The 20149-nt window shown below is 36.1% G+C and overlaps 1 protein-coding gene across 1 annotated transcript; it reads right to left on the minus strand.

Annotated features, from left to right (window-relative positions):
• Positions 1–9469: 9469 nt before the first annotated feature.
• LOC136839005 (perlucin-like protein) lies at positions 9470–17837 on the minus strand. The gene is made up of 4 exons (XM_067104682.1): positions 17681–17837; positions 16108–16236; positions 10218–10388; positions 9470–9755 (listed from the first exon to the last, which is right to left on the minus strand). Exons 1-4 carry the CDS (start codon positions 17709–17711, stop codon positions 9502–9504), a joined length of 585 nt encoding a protein of 194 aa, XP_066960783.1. The 5' UTR covers positions 17712–17837; the 3' UTR covers positions 9470–9501.
• Positions 17838–20149: the final 2312 nt, after the last annotated feature.

The following is a 20149-nucleotide window of genomic DNA, read 5'->3' on the forward strand; positions in this document are numbered from 1 at the left end:
AATTAATTTTTCTACTTATGTTAAAATTGCAATTTAAACATTGTTTTGGATATCAATGTTTACATTTAATGGGTTCCGTACTATACTTTACGGCCCGCTGCAAGACCATCAGTGACCATTTACTGATTTATAGTTTCTTTGCGAGTGTTGTGAATTTACTGTAAGCTCGAAAGACATTTTACGGGTTCATTTTGCCTACCTTTCTGATCTTCCATTAGAAATTTGAGTATTAGTGAGGAGAAAAAGATGCTGATCTTTTCGGCAACATGGAAGATCGTCTGTCTTGCAACCGGACAGACATAAGTTGAAGGAAAACGATCTAGGCTAGGCTAGGCTAACTTGAAAATCAACTTGGTCGTTGGTAAGTAGGATGACCTTCTATTAATGTATTATATACTGTATATATATTTTGCATTTCCTTTCATCAAAAGCTGGTTGTGCGACTAATGGGTGAGCCTATATTTTAAGAACATGTTAGTAAGCCTAGGCCTATAGGATCATGTAGCCTACTACGTAGTAAGTAAATTTTTATAGAGTTCTGAATTACTTACTTTGTTTCCGTAAAGTTATCTTGTCGTCACTTTAAACACATTTGTATTCTAGTTCACTTTCGCCACAAATGAAAAGCTATCGAAATAAAGGTAGCCAGGAGTAGGCTACGCCAAAACACTGACTTATGGCGCCATGCTAAAGAGTAGACGTACCTTGGTGCTGCCATCTGTCCTCCCTTTTCGGAATGACGAGTAATCATCCGCTAAATGATTTTGATAATTGCGACTGTTTACTTAGAACGGCATACTTACATACAATCGTCCTAACTTATCTTCCAGTAACTTAACCAAAGGCTCGGTGACTTACCTAATTTGAAGGGATGATTTGCCTTCAACTCAATCTGACCTGGTGTTGTTGGGGGAGGGGGGTGGGGGGGGGCGTCGGTTTGTTGTTGTAAGGAAGCGTCTTTCAATTTTCACCAAGATATCAATATTTTTGTGACATTTCATTTTCAGCGGAAGTTTTATACAGAAAACGCTATTCAGATTGGTATGAGTAAAGGTGGAAAACCATATATAAATAGCGTAAATAAGTAGGTGCTCATGGTAAAATAATACCTGATTAATTTATAATTGATTAAAGCAACTGAATACCGAGTGTGATGGCGATTGATTTGTAAAACTGAAATTAAGATTGATTTAGCAAGCGTCACTTATACTATACATGATCAATGTTATTTCAGTGTCACATTAATCAGTAGTCTTCTTCTTTGTCTTACGCTTTGCCCACTTTTATATGGGGTCGTTTCTTGTTAGCCTTCTCCACCTTCCTATGTCCAGTGGCATAACTACCATTAACGTTTTTTTTTATATACCCAGAGAAACGTTAGTATAAAAAAAATATATGGACGTTTCTGCTTGCATATGTGTATGAATATCTGGAAGTACTGAAGTGAGATTATGTCAGTTAAATAACTGATTGCGGTCAGGTCATGAAAACCAAGTCTACAGTCTTACATTAGTGATGCGTCAGAAAAGTAGGCTAGTTACATTGTGGTGGTGTGCTAAGTGCTTGTGTGTGTGTGTGTGTGTGTGTGTGTGTGTGTGTGTGAGAGAGAGAGAGAGAGAGAGAGAGAGAGAGAGAGAGAGAGAGAGAGAGAGAGAGAGGTGGGTGGAGGATTTGTGTAGGAAATAGCCATCGGTCGTTTATCATATGACACTGTAGAATCATGATACAGTGAAGATTGCCAGTTGCAACTCCTTGCTTCTTAGGAATTTGAAGTTAAACTGTTCCTTTGTATTTTTCAAGTAAAAAATCTCGTTAGTGACTGATTTGATACTGATTGTTTCATGTAAACACTATCTTGGTTTCTTTGCCGAATTTCTTGGAACGTAATCAAATTATTTCTGACTCCTGGAGTCCAGTGATTCAAGATTAAGCCTATGTTGCTTTCCTCGCAAGCACAGGTTTCCTCGGTGTTGTGTCGGATTGCTACCTTTAAGAAAGTTGGTTTGAGCTTCATTTAAGCAATAATTTATGTGTTTTGTCCAGCAGAAGGTTTTTCAGTGTCTTTTTTTAATGTTGTTCATGAACTTCTGTAATGTCTCGCCGAGACAACAAAGAGATGGGTCTAAAACGCATACAAAAGTCTCGAAGAGGAAAACGGATTAGTTGTGTTTCGTAGCCCGTTTCATCGACGACCATTCTTCTTCCTGTTTGTCCTGTTAAGTTGATTTTACATCAACCCTTTCATTTTGTGACTACATACCGTAATTAATTGTATGTACTTCACAGTTCAGTGATTTTCAATACAGCTTAAGATATTTTAGCAGGTGTGCTCTGCATCCACCATTTAAAGAATTCTCTCTTCAAGCGATAAAATTAGGAAGGTTAGTAGATCTCTACTATCTTGTGCTTGACAGATTCTTCTCATACACTGAAATTTTGCTTAAAAAACTGTAAACGTTTGTCCTTGCATCGTATATGATTGCCTCAGGAATATATTTGAATTGCACAACATTATAAATGCTAGTGTAATGTAAAATGGAGACGGTATTGACCATTAGTCTTTCAAGTCAACAACCAGATATTCGGTTATATTCTGTGTCACTGATTCGAATGCCTGTGTCCGTAGCAGGATCCAGAGACTTCTGGATCCTGGTCCGTAGGGTTTCCAGTTTGAACCCGGTTTTGGATCCTGGGATTTCGGGACAGTTTAAAAATAATCGCGGGGTTTCCCGGAAAATACAATTATTTTTTTTTATAGTATATTTTCATTGTTAATCAGTCAAAGGAGATCTGTTTTACAAGGATTAATGGATAATAAAATCTTAATTATAGGGGTAATAAAACAAACAACATGAATTTTTTATTGGTATTTAATGGCAAGAATATCAAGGAATATGACTTTCAATGAGTTACAACGGCAAATTTGGTGTCATCTAGCAAAATATAAACAACTGATTTGGATTTTTTAGAAGGCATGCATTTCTTGAAATGCTAAATAGCTTTGTCCAGCAACTAATGATAATGAATGATATCATACAGAAAATACTGTCTCCAATTGTGACACTAATTACTATCTATTTTGAAAGCTGCATCAGTGTAATCCAGATGTTATAAAAATGAAATATACGTAAGTATTGAGTTTCAAAATAAACCAAGTTATTTTTTCAACTTTTGTTGTTATTTCCAAAATTCCAATACAACACTGAATACAGAAACATAAGTTTCAATTTTCAATTAAGAATTACGATTGTATAGAAAAAGATAAAGTATTGAAAATCCAGAGTTTTTATAAATTTTAAGTATATTTTTCTTGGTAACGAGAAATGTAATTATTTCTTGAGCAAAAAACTAAACAATACTATGTATAAAAGTAAAAGAAAAAGAAAAATCAAATAACCCTGAAAAGGCTTCTATTATGAAGGGCAATAGAGAGGCTCCAATTTGTTGAAAAATAAAACACAGGTTAATACGGAATGTAATATAAAGGCACATAAATATTATTCTTTGTAACGTTCAAAATATTAATTTACAATTACTATTCTTTGTTAAGTAGGCTTTTAGATCAGAACCAGATGATGAGGAACCTGGCATGCTCTGTTTTATTAACAATCTTAATATTCTAACCTCTTTCTTTGTTAAGAGGGATGCGATCAGAACCAGATGATGAGCTCTGTTTTATTGTCTGTTCTAACTTTTCGGAAAGGGATAATTTATTTCTTCCTCGCTGGACGGTGAGTCAGATAGTTGTGGTGAACTGAAGAGTCTAGAAAACAAGTTATTGCTTGCAGAAATTACAACTGGTTTATTATTTAATGCTGCAAGCTGTCGTGTTCGGCACTTATTTGAATTTGCAAATGAACAAATGCGTAGTTGTTTTACCAGAGAAATATTAAATCTATTAATATTATGTATATGTATATATATACATATATATATATATATATATATATATATATATATATATATATATATATATATATATATATATATATATATATATATATATATATATATATATATATATATATATATATATATATATGATAATCACGTGTGTATGTGTGTGTATGTGTGTGTGTGTATCTCAATAGATACAGAGTCTGCCTTAATAACCAAGGTCTAATCAACTTTAGTGAAGCAAAATAAAAAGAGTATACTATGATCAATGAACCGTTTCCTTAGCAGATTATATTTCATTCGTAACGATTAATATATAATAACTAGATGTTACGTTGCTTGTGACCAATTATTTAGATTTTTTTTAGAAACGATCAACTTTTTGCTATCATGAAGACATCGTTCTTTTATCTATAGTCATATTTTCTGAGAATTTTAAATGTTAACGAAATTCCCGGGAAATCCCGAATTTTATGAAAAATCCCGGGACAAAAAAAAAGGCTTTTAAATCCCCTCTTTAGTAGTATCAGGCGTCGTACTCAGTTACGTAACGTAGGTGAAACGTATAACCCACGGTCTAGAAAGAAGGCCTTTCTAGACCGTAGTTTAACCGTGCTTTTCAAACCCTGGGTTTAAAGCCCCGTTCACACATTCACGTATCAGCCCACGCATGTTCACGCATGAATGGAAACTGGTAGTTGGCAACAGCTTACGTAAGTACTACGAAAAAGTTCCGTAATGCGTATTTAAGATCGTGGACAAGCGGGGCGGAGTCGGGAGGTCGATACGCACCATCCCAGCATGCGTGGGCAGCCACGTACGTTTCGATGTGTTCAAAAGATACGTGTCTGCTCACGTCATCCGTCATTTTGCGTGGTTGCACACGCACCGCGTGGTGCATCCGTAGCGTGGTCTGCACGCCTGCGGAACAATGACGCGTGGTCCCACGCTGCTTTCCCGTTCCCGCCAAAAACCGCGTGTGTCCCCACGAGGTTCGGGAGTAGACGTGGCAACAGCGCCTCGCCCCCAGGACCTGAGACGATGAGGCAGCGCTGCGTCGGGTGTATAAAACAGCTTGCGGCGCGGATGCAGCTTCAGTTTTTTTTATATCTATTTTGTGTATGTGTCAATGTAAACAAATGTATATATTTTGTATTATTGTATGTTTCCATGTAAATATTTCAGCATTAGTATAAGCAATAAACATAATTTAAAAATAACTTTTATTCAATGAACTAAAAACCATCAAAGTAACAAAATGAAGTAATAATAATCACACAATTAAGACATATGCAAACAACTATATAGTTGAAAATTAACTTATAGAAACAAATATCTATTTTTTTGTATTATTGTATGTTTCCATCTATATATCAGCACTAGTATAAACAATAAACATATAATAGAAAAGTAACTTCTATTCAATGAACTACAAACCATGGAAGTAACAAAATGAAGTAAGAATAACAACAAAAATAAGGAGTAAGTGAAGGTATATTATATTAAAATAAAAAAAAAATCTGTACTTTCATATTAAGTTGTTCTTCACTACTGCTTGGTAATGGCCTATATAAAGGTATAAACCATTTCAAAATATTCAAAGTTATAATCTTCCCACGCCATGGAGTAATGCACTTAGCCACATTGCAATGCATGTATTTGCTTCTGCGTTAAAAATGTCAGAGTGTATGATCCAGTACTAAAAAAACATATGCAAACAAATATATAGTTGAAAATTAACTTATATAACAAATGTTTATTTTTGGTATTGTATGTTTCAGTGTATATATCATGGTTGGTATAAACAATAAACATATAATTGAAAAATAACTTATTCAATGAACTAAAAACCATTATACTAATAAAATGAAGTAAGAATAATAGCACAAATAAGACATATGTAAAACAAATAAATGCATAAATACAAAGGAAAAGTAAACTGTATGGATATTAAAAATTTTGGAAGTCGACATACAAAGAGAAATTATTATAACAAGTATAAATGTATGTTAACAGTAGTTCTCCTTATTTTCAATTGCAATGTAGGCCCTCACAGCTTCCACCAACACCATGTAGTGCACATACTCCACGACGGCCTCCATTACGTTTCTTTGTTGTCTGTGTGCTGGTGTTATAAGGGCAACGATGTCCTCAATGTTCTCCATGTTGATTCAGCAGCAGTGGAATACTTCTTGCTACAGGGAGGCACTGAATGGCACTGAAAACACGTGTGCACAGCACGGCCCTTTTGTACCTGGCGTATACCCGCCGATGTACATGGGGATGTTGTGAGGGTGTCGTGAGGTCGTAACGCACAACATTACACATACGGTATATGTGCGTGGGTGTTACTTGCTCTGCCACGCATTACATGTGGGGGTGTGGCCTATTGTCGTGGCAGTTCACGTAAGCAACCCGTCTATCTTGCGCAGTGCGTAGCCTTAACACGCATTACTCCGTACTTACGTTATGGCGTCGTTATGTTGACTTACGGACATCGGCCTTTGACACGTATCCACTTGATCGCGCCGACAAACCCTACAGTATAGCCACGTTTCACGTGCGTGAACATGAGTGGGCTGATACGTGAATGTGTGAACGGGGCTTAACAGTGGCTTTGTCGTGAGTTAGAGTTCCTTTTGCCCCAAGGTGCGCTCGGATAAATTTTAGCTTGGCTAATATATTTTATCTTTTACCTAATTCACTGCTACTAGGTATTTATTTGTTGTTATGTAGCTGTTTAGTTTTATACTTACCTTCTACACTGTGGTCGTTCCATTATTATTTATTATTATTATTATTATTTAGAAGATAAACCCTATTATATGGAACAAGTCTATTGGCGCCATTGATATGAAATTCAAGCTTCCAAAGAATATGGTGTTCAATAGGAAGAAGTAAAAGGAGGTAAAGGGAAATACAGAAAGAAGAGTTCTCGTTCATTAGAAAAGGAAAGAATAAACTGATAAATTAATAGTTAGGCAAAAATGTATTAAAGTGCAAGGAGAATAGTATTAGGGCAGTAATGCATTTCACCTTCGCTTGAACTTCTGAAGTTCCAGTTGCACGACTTCCTCTGGGAGGCTGTTCCACAGTCCAACGGCGTGAGGAAGAAAGGACCTCTGGAACTGAGAAGTTCTACAGCGAGACACATTTACTGCATGTTGGTGGTGCTTTTCAGCAAATCTGGTTCCTTCCGGCAGGAAAAGACGATCAGGGATCAATTGAGAATGTGAAAGATCTCTGTTAAAATACAGCTTATGAAAAAGTGACAAACAACAGACCATCCGTCGATGGTCCAAGTTATAACTGGCAGTGTTAGAAAACAGAAACAGAAACCTACTACCACGAACCACTGTATTTAAAAGAGACAAATCTCTGGCAGAAGCAGACATCCATACCGGAGAACAGTATTCTAGTAAAGGAAGGACAAATGTCCTATAGCAAGTTGCGTTAATTTTATCACTTATAATTATATGAGGATTTTCGTACAATACCTAACCTTCGTGCGGGATTTGCTGGCACTTTCATTAGATGTTTCTCAAAAGTAAGATGTGAGTCAAAAGTTACACTTAGAATAGTTAAAGCTTCAGACTCATTCAGCAGGGTCGCGTCGACTTGGAGGGGATGATAGGGTGGAAAATCTGTACAATATCTGCTAATCCGCAGTGTTTTTGTTTTACTGGAGTTCAGCCTCACACTCCACTGATTACACTATTCGTTAATCCGCCCCATGTCCCAATTGAGACTACAGTAAGGGCAGCTTCATTTCTCATAAGAGGAGAATTTACGACATCCACAAGTGTTCCATTATCGACATACTGAGCGATCTTGTTTTCCAGGCTAACAACCATATCACTTGTACACACAAAGAATAACAGTGGACCAAGAACTGCCCTGTGGAACTCCAGGCACAATAGGTCTTGGTTCGCTAAAAATCCCATCAACAGCAACTCATTGCTGCCTACCTGTAAGGAAGTCTTGAAGTAAGTCTACAACATAACCACCCACTCCAAGATTCTGAAGTTTATAAATAAGTGCCTTATGATTTACTAAATCGAAAGCAGCACTAAAATATATTTGAGTTAATCTACACTCAAAGCCCTTATCAAGGTTCTTTTGCAAATGGCATGTCAAATCTAAAAGAGCAGGCACCCAACTACTTCCGATAGGCATATTGACTATCAGCAAACGATCCTTTAGATTCCACATACTTATCTAGTGGCTTAAAAATTAGTTTTTCTGCAACTTTGGGTAGCACAGGGAGAATAGAAATTGGCTTGTAGTTACTGCAGTTTGCAGATATGCCATTCTTTGGAACAGGCACTGTATTGCTAAGATTGCGCTCATCCTCAAAGGTACTACGTCTGCTTAAAAACCTATAGAATCCTAATCTTGGGAGACAACACACTAGAAACTTAAAAAAAAAAAAAAAAAACAAGGGGAAGAAACCATCAGGCTCTTCTCCATCCCAGCTATCAAGATTATCACGAATTTTCTTAGAATCCCTAGAGCAAAATGCAAATTATGTAAGAATAGGTTCAGGATGACAAGTATCAGGGAGAGAGACATCCTCAGCTGACTGCTTAGCTTCAAAAGCTAGATGAAACAATTCAGCTTTTTACTTAGGGCCAGTAACCAATCTACCAGAATCTACTCACAGACCTTGGACTTCACAATTGCTAGGACATCTATGAATATGAGGTCTAATCTATTACCAGAAATATGCGCGGGTTCCTCAATTAGCTGGACAAAATCGGAGGATACACAGACCTCAGGAGCAGACTGGCCATGTTGATCTGTGGAATTTGAATTTAGCCACTCACTGTGCTTTGCATTGCAGTCTCCACAAATAACGAAAAAAGCTTTTGAATCCTGTGATTGAGCCATACTAACCCACTCCAAGAGACAGTCATATACAGAAGCGTCAGTATTTGGATTACAGTACACAGCATGACTATACTAAGCCCTTGGACCACTTCTTCCCAAAACATCATTGAAAGCCATGGGTTGCTTTTTGAGTTACATTAACGACAAACAGACGCAAAAGCAAACAGATAGGACTGGATGCGCAACCTCCGTTGAACTGTACGTTAGTGGTGGTGACAGTGTAATGGTGAAAAGGCAATTTTACTGATGGCCAGTGGAAGTTTTGGATATCCTGTGGATCTCTCACAACAATTAAGAGGGGACGTGGAAGGCGGCGATGATGACGTATTCTCTTAGAGGGGATATGGAAGGCGGAGATGATGACTTATTCTCCTATCAATGATTTAGTTTGCTATCTTAAATCGATAAAACCCCAAATTCACGGAATGCTAATGGGGTTTTGGTCTGATAATGGAAGCATGAAGCCTCTTGAGTTATTGTTGTGAAAGTTTGGCGATTTTTGCCACTTTAATATAGAAATCTCATTCAAAGAACGATCGTCCCTTCACAAGACTGTTACAGAATAAAGGGTGATCATATGTTACGCTTTGGAAGAAACAGGTTAGGCCTACGGGAAGCTCAGCTGATGTATATTGCGCTTTGGAAGAAAAAAAAACAGATTAGGTCTATTATGAAACAAGTATTTGGCCATGAAATATATTTTATATATTTTCCTTATTGGAAGGAGCAGATAACAGACATTAGTTCATCACACGGTCTATCATTAAAGTAAAATGATTGATCAGATACTATACTCAAGCAGTTCTGAGACGTTCCTCCTCCTGGCTGCAGAATGACTTCGCCAGCCGACGAGCACAAATTGGCCCAGAAGGGAGCTCCCATCTTAATCTGTGTGTTGTCTGTCCAAATCCAGTCTCCCTCCTGCGCCTCGTCGGAGCCGCCTATCCAGAAATTGTGGACTTCAATACCTGCAATAAGATTTAAACCTTCAGTGGAAGTCATGTAAATTCTCCCATAGTGGCGTCAGTGCATCTCAGCAGTGTACTGTAGGCTTCACGTAAGGTTCTTTGCAGTATCCTTTCGGCCCCTAGCTGCAACCCCTTTCATTCCTTTTACTGTACCTCCATTCCTTTTACTGTACCTCCATTCATATTCTATGTCTTCTATCCTCCTTTCTTCAACCCTCTCCCAAACATTGTTTCATAGTATAGCTGTGATGTTTTCCTCTTGTTACACCCCTCAACATTCTTTATGTTCAGTTTCCCTTTGGACGCTGAATGACCTCTTAGATCACTCTTGACCCTTGGCGTAAATTTCTTATCCCGTTCCATTCTAATAAACTCTCTCATTGGTAAATAGCTAGATAACTTTCAGTACTGTGGACTGACAGCTATCTGTCAAAGCCAGGACTCACTGAGACATATACATACCTTCGCTCTTGATGAACTGTATCAACTCATACAGGAAGTCTGCGCTGTCAATTTTTATCATTTCTCCGCCTAAGCTGTGGCAGTAATTCCTCATGTTGTGCCAGCTTCCTACCCCAATAACGCAGATGTGGACGCACTGGCCCATTATGTACTGGTACGGAATTGGACAGCCTGTTTCGGAGGCGAAAAGGTTTTTTGAAACTCATGACGTGTGGTTGTAAGGATTCACTGAAGTCGTGATTATTGGAAAACTTCAGTCAGTGTAGTACAGTATATATATATATATATATATATATATATATATATATATATATATATATATATATATATATATATATATATATATATATATATATATATATATATCAGCAATAAGTCACCAAACTGCACGTGACAAATATATACGTAGACGACCACATGAAAGGTGAAAATTAAAGACCAGGTACCAAGCGCTTTAGTGTATTATTGCGTACACTTCTTCGGGTACAAAGTAAAATAAATAAAGATAGACATAAACAAGAAAACTTCACAAAACAAAGATCAAAGCCACTAACAAGCTAAACATCATTACTGAATGCAATCACTAGTTTGAAGTCAAATTGTCACATACCAAACAAAAAATACTTTAAAAATACTTAAGAACTGAAACTACAGTTAGAACAGGCTATTGCTAAAAGGTAACATTGTACTTCCCTACAATTTTATGAACAAGGTAACTATCTAATTTAAAAAGACCCGAACTAATATTCATAAGTTGATTGTTAAAATGCTTAATAAAGGCAGATTCAATTATATTTCTCTTAACAATGTGGTTACAAAAAATTATCTCAGATGAATTTTTCCAGTCCATACAATGGTTAAAATCATTCATATGTACAAATAAAGCACTAGTCAATTGGTCTGTTCGAACTGCGTAACGATGCTGTTTTAGACGATAATCTAGTTCTTTACCAGTTTGACCAAGGTATTTATTACTACATCCAGCACAAGGAATCGTGTAAATACAGCCATTAATTTGTTTTGGGAGTTACGAACAATGATATTCTGAAGTGTCCCTGAATTCTTGTAAACAACAGTTATCTTGAAAATTTTCAGTAATTTTTTAATGAAACAAAGATTTACGTTATATGGAAGTGTCAAATTATTTTCTCTCACCAAAGGCTCCCTATTGTTATTGGGATAAAAATGTTTCTAGCTTTCTGTAAAGATTTGTCGATTAAAAACTTTGGGTATTTTAACATAATTCCTACGTCGTAAATTTTACAAAATTCCGAGTCTAAGAATTCCGGGCTGCATATCCTTAATGCCCTTAAAAACATGCTACAAAAAACTGAGAGTTTTACATTAACGTGGTGATCTGAATAATAGTGGACATAAGAACAGGCGTTGGTAGGTTTCCTGTAAACATCAAACACAAAAGTTCTATCCCTTCTATGAACCAAAACATCTAAAAACGGTAATGAACAATTATTTTCCTCTTCAACGGTGAATTTAATAGAAGGTACCAAATGATTTACCTTGTCCAAAAAACTGTTCAAATTTTCGCACATGGGCCAAACACAGAATATGTCATCAACGTATCGAAACCAAAGAACCCCCTTAGGCAAAATAGCAGGCAATATTTTTACTTCAAAAAACTCCATATATAAAATTTACGACGTAGGAATTATGTTAAAATACCCAAAGTTTTTAATCGACAAATCTTTACAGAAAGCTAGAAACATTTTTTATTCCAATAACAATAGGGAGCCTTTGGTGAGAGAAAATATTTTGACACTTCCATATAACGTAAATCTTTTGTTTCATTAAAAAATTACTGAAAATTTTCAAGATAACTGTTGTTTACAAGAATTCAGGGACACTTCAGAATATCATTGTTCGTAACTCCCCAAAACAAATTAATGGCTGTATTTACACGATTCCTTGTGCTGGATGTAGTAATAAATACCTTGGTCAAACTGGTAAAGAACTAGATTATCGTCTAAAACAGCATCGTTACGCAGTTCGAACAGGCCAATTGACTAGTGCTTTATTTGTACATATGAATGATTTTAACCATTGTATGGACTGGAAAAATTCATCTGAGATAATTTTTTGTAACACATTGTTAAGAGAAATATAATTGAATCTGCCTTTATTAAGCATTTTAACAATCAACTTATGAATATTAGTTCGGGTCTTTTAAATTAGATAGTTACCTTGTTCATAAAATTGTATGGAAGTACAATGTTACCTTTTAGCAATAGCCTGTTCTAACTGTAGTTTCAGTTCTTAAGTATTTTTAAGGTATTTTTTGTTTGGTATGTGACAATTTGACTTCAAACTAGTGATTGCATTCAGTAATGATGTTTAGCTTGTTAGTGGCTTTGATCTTTGTTTTGTGAAGTTTTCTTGTTTATGTCTATCTTTATTTATTTTACTTTGTACCCCGAAGAAGTGTACGCAATACACGAAAGCGCTTGGTACCTGGTCTTTAATTTTCACCTTTCATGGTTGTTGTATATATATATATATATATATATATATATATATATATATATATATATATATATATATATATATATATATATATATATATATATATATATATACACACACACATACACACACACACACACACACACACACATATATATATATATATATATATATATATATATATATATATATATATATAAAAGCATACAGCAGGGTCCATAAAAAACACCAAAAAGGCCATAATTTATTCACATGAGACGTTTCGCACATGTGCTATGTGCATCATCAATTTGGAAATATAACATACAAATCGTTAAAATTTCCCAAAAAATTATTTTAAAATAAAGTTAAGAGAAAAAAATTATTTACAAAATAAACATAACTTAAAATGTGTACAGTAAAAAAGAACAGGTGCTCAACCAACCATCCAAAGGAGAAGAGGAATGAATGACCAAGACCTGACATCACCTACGACTTCAGTTATGTTAGATAAAGAGGAGAACCGGAAACGGGAACAAGCTGTCTGATGTTAAGGACTCAAGGGTAGTAAGTCGTAGGTTGGTGTCAGGTCTTGGTCATTCATTCTTCTTCTCCTTTGGATGGTTGGTTGAGCACCTGTTCTTTTTTACTGTACACATTTTAAGTTATATTAATTTTGTAAATAATTTTTTTCTCTTACCTTTATTTTAAAATAATTTTTGTAAATTTCAACGATTTTTATTATATATTTGCAGATAATGATGCACATAGCACATGTGCGAAACGTCTCGTGAATAAATTATTGCCTTTTCGGTGTTTTTTATGGACCCTGCTGTATGCTTCTGTATATGTATATATATAATATATATATATATATATATATATATATATATATATATATATATATATATATATATATATATATTATTGTAATGAAGTAAACCTCGCACACGCCATCTCATCCTCCAAGAAGTAGAGTAAGATACACTATAAGGACATTTCATGCTCTAGTGAAATAATGTCCACTGTTTTGATTTCAACCGTAAAGGCTAACTGTGGGTAAAATTTGCCCCTATTGACTCCTGTCACCACTACCTTTTTGGGTGAGCTCTTAATTCCTTTCCTTGTCCATGTGACTGCCCAAAGACCTTGATTTCAGGTGCTGTTCTATCGGAGATACTCCTGCACTTAGCAACTGACCCATGTGACCAGCACCATCTTGAACACCTGAGCCATATGCCCCCACACCCCACGTGAGAGACCCATATAGAAAACATAGTCCCGCTGCCATACAGTGCTATCTACAGTGAGCAGGATCGTAATCTCCCGATGCTATAAAAGGGAAACACACTGACACATTGATATCAGAAGAGCTTGGCTCCCTTGAGCTGCCCCTTGCTGTCCGACGTGGTTGTCCAGAGCTTAAGTTACTTTTGTAGTGAGTCCCTTTAACACTACCCTCCATCGCTGGCCCCCCTGAAGACAAGGAATCCATCTCCCAACGAAGGTAATGTATCAGAGTCAAGGTTCTTATGTCAGTCATGTCTCTGTCAATCTTTTGCTATTTTCCGTTTCCTTTTCATAATATAATATACTTATGGCAAGACCTGTAATGCTTTTATTTTGTGTTGTTTTAATTTATGAACCAGTGAAGCAACGTGTAACGTAATTGTTTAAAATCAGTGTTATTGGAATCAAGTCCTTTCTAAGCACCTTCTGTGTGACCCCTCGATTCCCTGATCAAAGCGCCTTACTGCAGCTAAGTAACCACGTGTTCTCGATTGCAGATAGGAGTTTGCCTGCTGTTGACCTGTTATCAACTTGTGTGCACAGTGGCATAACCACTGTTCCTTTCCCCTGTGGTGCCCTTTGAAGCAGGCCCCCTTTTTAGTTTCTTCAGAGAATCATCCATTTTTTGTTAACCTCATTATATGACATGACTCTGTTTACCTGTCTTTATTTATGCTCCCATTCTATTGATATGTATGTTTTCTAATGTAAATGTAATTAATTAAGTGAACCCTAAGTGTTTACCTAACAACTTCCCCTCTTGAAGAAGGCCTTCAAGCGAAATCTTTGCATATGGTTTTACCTGAAACCATTTTTAGAGTCAGATTTCACCTGCCCAAGGTAAGTTTCCGTAGCCTTCAGCTCAGAACCATATCAATATGTATGTACAGTTCTCGGCTAGCATTCTGCTAGGCCCGAGTTCGAGTCTCCGACCGGCCAATGAAGAATTAGAGGAATTTATTTCTGGTGATAGAAATTCATTTCTCGGTATAATGTGGTTCGGATTCCACAATAAGCTGTAGGTCCCGTTGCTAGGTAACCAATTGGTTCTTAGCCACGTAAAATAAATCTGATCCTTCGGGCCAGCCCTAGGAGAGCTATTAATCAGCTCAGTGGTCTGGTTAAATTAAGGTGTACTTAACTTATTTATCACATCACTGTGACGCTTTATATGCAAACATTAAGCTACAAATGTTATTTAATATCCTGTTCGCGCTCTTTCGGGAATATCACAAAAGAGGAATTATAGGTGATAATTGGTTTGGTACCTAACACTCGACAGTACGAACCAACGACTTCTAGTCGACGTTCAAGACCATTCGGCTGTCAATGGTCTTGAACGTCGATTGGAACTCTTTCGTTCGTACTGTCGTGTTCGAGTCACTTAGGTTTGGTACCTAAGTGACTCGTAACCAAACAATTTATCACTTATAAATCCCCTTCAGTGATATTCCCCAAGTAGCCCGAATTGGATATTAAACGACATTTGTAGCTTAATGTTTCTATATAAAATGTCACAGTGATGGGATAAAAATTCATATGTACTCTCTCTCTCTCTCTCTCTCTCTCTCTCTCTCTCTCTCTCTCTCTCTCTCTCTCTCTCTCTCTCTCTCTCTCTCTCTCTCTCTATATATATATATATATATATATATATATATATATATATATATATATATATATATATATATATATATATATTTATATATGTATATATATTATTTATGTGTATGTATGGATATGTACGGTTATCGTTTTAAAATGGTATATAATTTCAACAGCATTTCATGTATATCTCATTTTGACAGCTGGTTGTCTAAGGTCGGAATGACTTACCATGCTACACTTCGTCTGTGGTTTCTGATGTTTTTTTGTCACTGAAACATACTTTTTTGTCATTGAAATATACTTTTTTGTCACTAAAATATACTTTTTTGCCACTGAAATATACTTTTTTGTCACTGAAACATTATTTGTCATTGAAAAATACTTTTTTGTCACTGAAATATACTTTTTATTACTGAAATATACTTTTTTGTCAGTGATATATGCTTTTTTTGTCACTGAAATATACCTGTGAACTGCCTTTAGTGAATCTATCCCACCGAAAAGCGTGATAATAACATTGAGTATCAAAGAGGCTTACCAGGGATACTAGTAGTAGTAGTAGTAGTAGTAGTAGTAGTAGTAGTAGTAGTAGTAGTAGTAGTAGGAGTAACATAATTATTTACATCAGTGGCGAGAGTCGTTGGCGGCGCCAGTGACAATCCCAGAACTGAAACGGAAGAAGGATTTTTAAACTTCTTGAAGAGGCAGTACACTAGGATATAGCGGCATTTACTCAAGGTTCTTTGCGGCGTCCCTTCGGCCCCCAACCGCAACCCCTTTCAATCCTTTTACTGTACCTCAGTTCATATTTTCTTTCTTCCGACTTACTGTTCTTAACCCTCACCTAACAATTGTTTCGTAGTGCAGCTGCGATGATTTCCTCCTGTTGCACCTTTCAGACCTCCTTTACTCTCAATATCCCTTTCAGCGCTAAATGACCACATAGGTCCTCTGTGGCCTGAGTTTTATACGCCATTCCATTCCGTTATATTCCATTTAAGGTTCCCTTCACCAGTTCCTCTCGGTTGATATACATTCCCTAAACAATGTCCTTGGCTACAGTTACCAATTTTTTTTTTAAACCAGGCACTAATTTAGTTTTCATTTGTTTGAACACGACTGCTGGATGATAGCACTGAATTGAAACTTAAGCAGGAATTGAAATGGATATCCGACAGAGTACAGACATAATTACTTCGCGGGTAGAAGAAACATGAGCACAAAAGAAGTGGAACAAAAAAGAACGCGGATTTTACCACTGACTGACTTTTCTTGCTTCAGTGTGAACGGTATTCCTTTATTTTCCTTCACATTACTTTTCTCCTTTCACTTTTATAGAATAAAATCACACGTGCTTGACCTCTCTTTAACAGAAATAATATATATATATATATATATATATATATATATATATATATATATATATATATATATATATATATATATATATATATATATATATATATATATATATATATATATATATATATATATATATATATATATATATATATATATATATATATATATATATATATGATTTTATACCAAATACCCACACAAGTTCACTGTGTACATATACTCATACTACACGTGTTAGGCTTCAATAAAACGGGCTGGTTCTTATTCCAGTCTCTTAGTTACAAAGTACTGGCTGAGGAAGAAAACTGTCTTCGAGAGCTTATACTTCGGAACTTACAGAATGTGGAATCTAAACCACCCGTTTCACTGAATTCTGAATCCTAAAACGAGCAGTATGGATATATACTGTATATATGTATGTGTATATATATATATATATATATATATATATATATATATATATATATATATATATAAATATAAATTTTATGTATGTGTGAGTATGTTTATATAATGTATAACACACACACACACACACACACACATATATATATATATATATATATATATATATATATATATATATATATATATATATATATATATATATATATATATACATATACAAACACATCAGCGGAGACATTTTGTAAACGTATACGATAAAGCCATTTCTCAACGACATAAGAAGCATTTCTAATATCCTTTGTTTTCTACCGATTATTTGGAGACCAGCCCAACTAACGTACCCAAGAGAAGCTCCAGTGGTCGAATGGCCATCACGATCTGATTCAATGTGAACGGGAAGAGGTCGGTGACAGCAGACGAGTAATAATAAACGGACCTGGGATTTCTCGGCCTTTATATCTCGCCACAAGCGTCGCCCCGTAAGGGGGTACTGTCATCAGTGCACTCCACGCGGTGCATTGTGGGACATTATTTGAGGTTCTTTGCCGGGTGTATGGCCGGGAAGCGAAGATATAAACAATTTTTCATCTTTTTTTGCAAAGTTTAATCACTTAGTACCATCAGTTAAATTCACTATGAAAATGGAAAAAGATGGGTGCTTACCCTTTTTTTTGGATGTCCTCATACGAAGAAATACTAATTAGTTTTCATAGAGTGTGTGTACAGAAAGCCTACTAATATGTGCATTTTTATTCCGGTCAAAGCAATAAGGTTAAGAAATCAGTGTTCACGTCTATGTTTTTAAGAGCGTTACGTGTAGGTAGGCCTGACTATATTGATGATGAAGTAGATAGGATTAGGAATGCACCAAGATTCTGAAATATCCTGACAGTGTACTAGACAATGCATTAGAAGCGGCGCAAAAGACTATGTATCAAAACCAAAAAGAATCTTAGGATACAAAAAATTTGCGTGGACTATCTTATAATAATAAAACGAAAGATATTCCTATCTTCTTAAGAATTTTGGTGTTAATGTCGCATTTAAGAACAATAAAACAGTGAAACACGTACTTATAAAGAACTCTCTCGCCAATACTAAAGGATGCGTTTATAAAATTCCATGTAAGTCTTGTGACAACTTTTTTGTTGGTTAGACGGGTAAAGCACAGGAAAAGAGAAGAGAACAGCATGAAAAATGTGTGAGATATGCACAGGTGTACAACGGTATTTTTGTACATGTTAGTGAAAACAATCATACTGTCAGCTGGGAAGGGACGTAAAAGATAGCGTATTCTAATTATGCTTGGAAGGGACACAAAAAGATAGTGCATTCTAATAATGCACTGGAGAGGAATATCATTGAATCTAGCCTTATAAATAATGCTGTGGTCATAGTATGAATATCAGTTAAGGCTTGTATAAACTTGATCCCGTAATAACAAAGAAATTTGTAAGATGTATGTCAAAAGAAATATGTAAAATGTTTAAATTTTAAGGAAGCCAGTAGAGATATATGGAAAAAGGATGATCATATATGGAAACACAGTTGGGGGGAAGTAGTACTAATGATTTTTCCTGCCCCGCCCCCTACACCTGTCGGGTGTGGATTTGTAGTCTCCTATGGTCTGTACGCTTATGTTTATCGGTAATTTCCCTGGAGGGTATATTGTGATTTCTACCCAAATGAGTTCTGAAGCCACTCCTACCTTGGCACCTGTCAGTGGGGGATCTGTAGTCTCAAACGGTTGTGCATGTTCGTCAGCTCTCTCTCTCTCTCTCTCTCCCCTGGGGGGAGAAGGGGTTGGTGCCGTCGAGTGCACTGTAGGCATTACTTAAGGTTCTTTGCAGCGTGCCTACGGTCCCTAGCTGCAACCCCTATCGTTCCTTTTACTGTACCTCCTTTCATATTCTTTGTCTTCTATCTTACTCTCCACCCTCTCCTAATAATCGATTTATAGTGCAAACCTTTTACTGTCAATTTCAGTTTCAGCACTGAATGACCTCATAGGTCCAAGTACTTGGCCTTTGTCCTAAATTCTATAATCAATTCAATTCAGTACTGCCTCTGTAGTATATATATTTGTGATTTCTAATCCTATGTATCAGTCCTTTGTCAGTGGCTTGGAAATAAAGTCGAAACCGAGTGGTAAAAATGCTCGTCACTGAAGTCGTCTTTTCCCACTGTGGGGAGTTCGTATTTCCCAGGTGATGAATCACTTATCAGTTATAATTCCCCTTCGGTATTATTCCCAAGGTAGGGCGAATTGGATATTAAAACATTTTGACTTGTTTTTGGAGAGTATTCTTGTTTTTGGAGATGTATATATATATATATATATATATATATATATATATATATATATATATATATATATATATATATATATATATATATATATATATATATATGATTATGATTAGCAAGAACTCGCTAGCAAATTGCCTCCCCTTTTTTTTGTTGTTGTTTGTTTTGTTGTTTTCATTTACTGCAAGCCGCTCGATCGATAGACACATCTGTCTATCGACTTCGCATGGTCAGAATACAAGGGTTTAAAACGGATTAAGGCCACTCCCTTTAAGCAGATCTTTCTTCGAGGCAAAAGTGATTTCTGTCTGGTCGTTTTCTTACAGGCAAAACTCCCCCTGCGGGCATCAGCTGAAAATGATTCAACCCCCCATATGCTGGAAGTGCCCCCTGCCTCATAGGAGATAAAAGCAGAAAACCATGAGGCCTCGGTCTCACACGCGCGCTGGAAGATAGGGAGTGAAGAAGTCCCCGAACCTCGGCCATGCCCTTGGCTCCTAAAC

This window comes from Macrobrachium rosenbergii, chromosome 5 (assembly GCF_040412425.1).
Source record: "Macrobrachium rosenbergii isolate ZJJX-2024 chromosome 5, ASM4041242v1, whole genome shotgun sequence".
Taxonomy (NCBI): Eukaryota; Metazoa; Arthropoda; class Malacostraca; order Decapoda; family Palaemonidae; genus Macrobrachium; species Macrobrachium rosenbergii.